At 30.1% G+C, this 4,805-nt stretch overlaps 1 protein-coding gene across 1 annotated transcript in view; it reads right to left on the reverse strand.

Annotated features, from left to right (window-relative positions):
* Positions 1-6: 6 nt before the first annotated feature.
* LOC106773974 (GTP cyclohydrolase 1-like) overlaps positions 7-4,805 on the reverse strand; it is a gene marked incomplete at its 3' end in the record, with an annotated part of 11,078 nt that continues 6,279 nt past the window's right edge. Inside the window, exon 2 of the mRNA XM_014660748.2 lies at positions 7-680. Coding sequence (XP_014516234.1) covers positions 7-680 — 674 coding nt within the window. The remainder of the gene's footprint in view (positions 681-4,805) is intronic.

Here is a 4,805-nt window from a genome sequence, read left to right on the forward strand (position 1 = left end):
ATATCTAGCAGGAGTCCCTTGTAATTCCTTCCTAGTTGGATCCTCACCTAAAGACTTGAGAATTGAAGCTACTGCAGTGACCATAGCAGGGTTCATTTCTTCATTCTTTGGTGAAACTTTAGAAGACAAAGAAGGACACCAACANTNGNCCAATGANCCNTTATCAATAATTTTGTCCTTGTCAATGNCCCNAAAGTTAAGGAGGNCAAAAAAGTCAGCCCANAAGTTTGNATCTTTGTTTTGAAAAACACCAGAGCCTGAAGAAACCAGTATTCCCAGGACCCCTTTATGGTTTGAGTGAAGAGAATTTGATTCCATGTCTGGAAAGGGAATGTGTTTGCATTGAAGCACAACAGCAACGCCTGTGGGTTGTATTGCTTCATGCAAAGCTGAACAGACCTGATTTGCAAGACGCTGAGGCTCTTGGAGACGTTTTGCAAAGACATTGGTGACACGAGAGAGTTTGCTTAAACCNAGAACTCTTTGAGCAGAAGGGACATAGCCCACATGACACTTNAAATAGAATGGNAGCATGCAAGACTCACAGTAAGAGTAAAAATCAAGGTCTCTCACAATCACAAGTCCACCTACTCCACCTGCATCTCCAACTTTGTTCTTTTCTACTCCTCCTTCAGGGAATAATGCCCCTTCCACAATTTCCTTAACACTTTTATCATAACCTGTTAGATCATAACACCCTTCTTATCAATAATTCTGGTAACATAAAGTCCAAAAAAGTATCTGAAGTTCTATTTTAACATAACTTGAGAGTATCATTCAATGTAGTAATAGAAAGAGAAGAAGATTTAATAATGAAGAGAAGGATTTTAATTGTCTCAGTACAAGACAAGGATTAATATATTTTATTTATAATTTTTCTTTTTAGTTTTATTTAATAATTCATATGATTGAGAGCATATGTGTTATCTTTAATGATTGTTATATGTTTTTATTAAAGAAAAAACAATGTTAATATGTAATTATTTTTAAAGAAATTTTTAACAATATAAAAGATAAAAGACTTTAATTACATATAAAGATGTCAATTACTAATGGTTAAATATCTATTCAATTATCTTCAACACTGACATGAGGCTAAACAAGATTAATAAATTTGAATTTTTGGATAAAAATATGTTTTTTATTATACTAAAAAGGATATCATAAAATATGAGTTTTAGGGTTTAGAATACAAAATATAAAAAAATAAAATAAATGATAGTTTTGGTTTTAGTTGGGAGAGAAAAATATTAGGGTTTAGAATACAAAATATAAAAGTTAAAATAAAGGATAGTTTTGATTGGTTGAGAGAGAAACATTCGACGGCTTGCAACGTGTCAAATGTACATCTAAAGAAGAGTTATGATTAAAAACAACTTACAATGTTTGAAATATATCCTAATTAGATGTCAACGGTCAAGTAAAATATGAATAGTGACTAATCGATGAAAAAATTTATCCATTATCATCAGATTTGTTATCTATACAGATATTTGATTAAAAAATATCAGCAGATATTTTAAAACTTATAGATATTCACAATATCTATAAATATTCATAAATAGTATATATTTATAGATATTAATTATTTATCACGAATACTAATTATTAATAAATAGTATAAATATACGTGAGTACAAATTTTTTTTCATATCTAATTTTAATAGAGTTATGATTAAAAATTTCTTGACAAAGTAGTAAATAATAAATATTATAAAAAGAAAATTCATTTACTTGAAAAGGTATAATTTTGATTCCACCGTTGGAATAACACAAAGGATAAATATGTTTGTTTTCGTTTTATTAACAAAAAACCCTATAAGCTACTTTTTCAAAACATGAAAAAAAAATTATGAGAATTTGATATACTTTCATACTCATCTTACAGAATATCTCAAAAAAAAAAAAAAATCTTCTACAAATTAAAAATTCATTATATCTAAGAAAAATAGAAAAATGAATGAATAATCACCTATGGTTCCTTCACGAAGGGCTTTGGCAACACGATGTGGTGTCTTTTGAATTCCTTCTCTATTGATATCTTCTCCTAAACCCATCAACAAGACTTTGACAGCATCTTCAATGGAAGTTGTGTTACTCTCTTTCTCAAAGAACTTTTCACTACCACACGTTCTGTCTCCATTCTCACGCTTTAAACCAACCTCACCCAAATGCTCCATTCAAACACTGCACAAATATCAACTCTCAAACACGATTTATGCAAAAAACCTTCTTCTGTGCATCTCTATTTGGTGACATGCTTCGTATTTATAGAGAAAAACAAGTAAATGGTGTAGGGGTGACAAGGAAAGAAAGAATGTGGCTCAGTTTACGTGCATATAGTAAGAACATGTTTTGCCTTTTTATTTGTTATCTTTTAAGATTTTGTAGGATAAGAATACTGGATTTGATGATACTAATGCAGTGTTTTTCATAAATATTAAATCATATCGTTTATGGAATTTATTGATGTAATAAATAATTAAAGGGATTACCAAAACAAAATTGACATTAATTAAATGTGATAAACATTATACTTAATATAATAGATTCAAATTCATTATTAATTACATTGTAAAAAAATGTATCTAGATTAGTACTTGATGTTTATACATATAAATATATTTATATATAAAAGATCCAAAAATTAATACAATGATTTCAAAAATATAAAAATAAATATAATAATTAATTAATTTCCAGAAATAAGTTAATGCTGGGTTGATGTGTATTGAAATTGTTAGAGGAATAAATTAATTAAAATGATTTTTCTATTTATTGTTTGCTTGCCTAAAGGAGTTTGTATATTTTTTATATATATTGTTGTGTGACCTATTATTTATGAAATTGGATAGTCTAATGGTTGGATGGTGCTATGGTGATTACGTGTTTATGCGTCTGGCATTCGATCCCTTCTAGGCAAAGGTTTTTTCCATTTATTTCATTTTTGTTTTCTTAATATAGTATGGGTGGGTCCATGAAACCTTGTGATCAAAGCTTTGAGATTCAATCATGGAGGAGAGTTCACATCAAAAGTACTACCAAGATAATGAAATTAGACGTCAACAAAATGGAACAGTGGAAAGAAAGAATAGAACAATCTTGGAGATGGCAAGAAACATGGTTAAAAGCAAGAGACTTCCAAAGGAGTTTTAGGCTCGTTGCATGTGGAGTCTGCCTAATCAACCACTCTTCAACAAAAAGCATTAGTAGAAAAACACCACAAGTCTCCCCTTTATTTGAAATGTATAATTGATATGTAAGTCTATTTTATGAACCACCTACTACTACATTGACTATCAATATATAATGTCATGTTGCCTAAAATTGAATGTTTTAATTTTAGTGCTTTTAATGGACATAGTGATAGATCAACTACCAATACTAAAAAGGTCACATAAATTTCCCTCAAAGTATTTATATTGTATCATTCATTTACTTTTTGTATTACAATTTAATTAATCTAAATAGTTTTACACTATACGAAAAATCACACTTACATACAGTCAAAATCCATATCTGAGCTTAAAAACCCATATATAAAATAGAGGTACATACGGATTATATACAAACAAAAATCAGTATGTAAAAAATGGTCATAGATAATATTACATACATAAAAAATCCGTATAAAATATATTTTACAGATTGATTAAATTAGTTTTTTTCACTAGTTGTATGATTAATATATAATTTTGGATAATAAGATTTCTCATAAAATTTTAAATAATTACTACAAAAATATAAATTAAAGAATTTATAATATATAATGATGCTTAAAACAAATAATTAAAACACGAAATTTTTATTAGATAGCTTTATAAAGAGAATTCAAAGAAACAAATATAACTTTTATTCTATAACAAACTCAATTACATTAATAATTCTCTATTAAATATTAAAGATATTAGAGAAAGGATTTCAATTACGGATATAACAAAAGTGGTTTGACTTAGCTAAAAAGTTTTTGAAGATGATGGTATACCATATCTTCACACATTCATGAAACATTTTAGCAGCAACCCTCTTAAAATAGTTAATTCATAGTAAATTTCAATTCTTATTGGGCCTTTTAATATTCCCACATCATACTGAACACGATCGACAATATTACAACGACAACGATAGTGGTGAAACCTTAAAATGATGAAAAATGAATAACTGAGAAACCCTTCAGAGTGTGAGCTAGACAATCATCAACTATCTTCAAGAGATTTATGTATCATTTGGAATACTGTTGAGGAACATAGCCCTTGCAGCAAGGTCAGTTGAAAAGCGTCCTAATGCAGCAATAGTAGCAGTATTACTACCGAACTTCTCAATTCCCCGAGAAATCATACAGGTGTGACTTGCTTCCACCACTACTATCACATTTTCACCTATCAGTGCAGAAATCGTTACTGCGATCTGCTTGGTCACCCTTTCTTGAACCTGCAGCTTAATACCATAAAAGTGCACTATTGACTGCAAGACCCTTTTCTCGATGGGATGAAACCCTTTGGAAATGTAGTATCCTATGTGAACAACACCATGAAATGGAAGCAAATGATGCTCACACTGTGACAAGAAAGGCAAGTTCAGCTCTGAGTGTATCTTTTCATCAAAACCTACCACCCCATTAGTGTTCAAAGCACCGTTTGTCCAACTCCCAAGCGAACCCTTCAGCGCCTTCTCAATGGTATTACACTGGAAGTTCATCAGCCACTTGGAATATCTAGCAGGAGTCCCTTGTAATTCCTTCCTAGTTGGATCCTCACCTAAAGACTTGAGAATTGAAGCTACTGCAGTGACCATAGCAGGGTTCA

This window comes from Vigna radiata, chromosome 9 (assembly GCF_000741045.1).
Source record: "Vigna radiata var. radiata cultivar VC1973A chromosome 9, Vradiata_ver6, whole genome shotgun sequence".
In the NCBI taxonomy this organism is placed as follows: domain Eukaryota; kingdom Viridiplantae; phylum Streptophyta; class Magnoliopsida; order Fabales; family Fabaceae; genus Vigna; species Vigna radiata.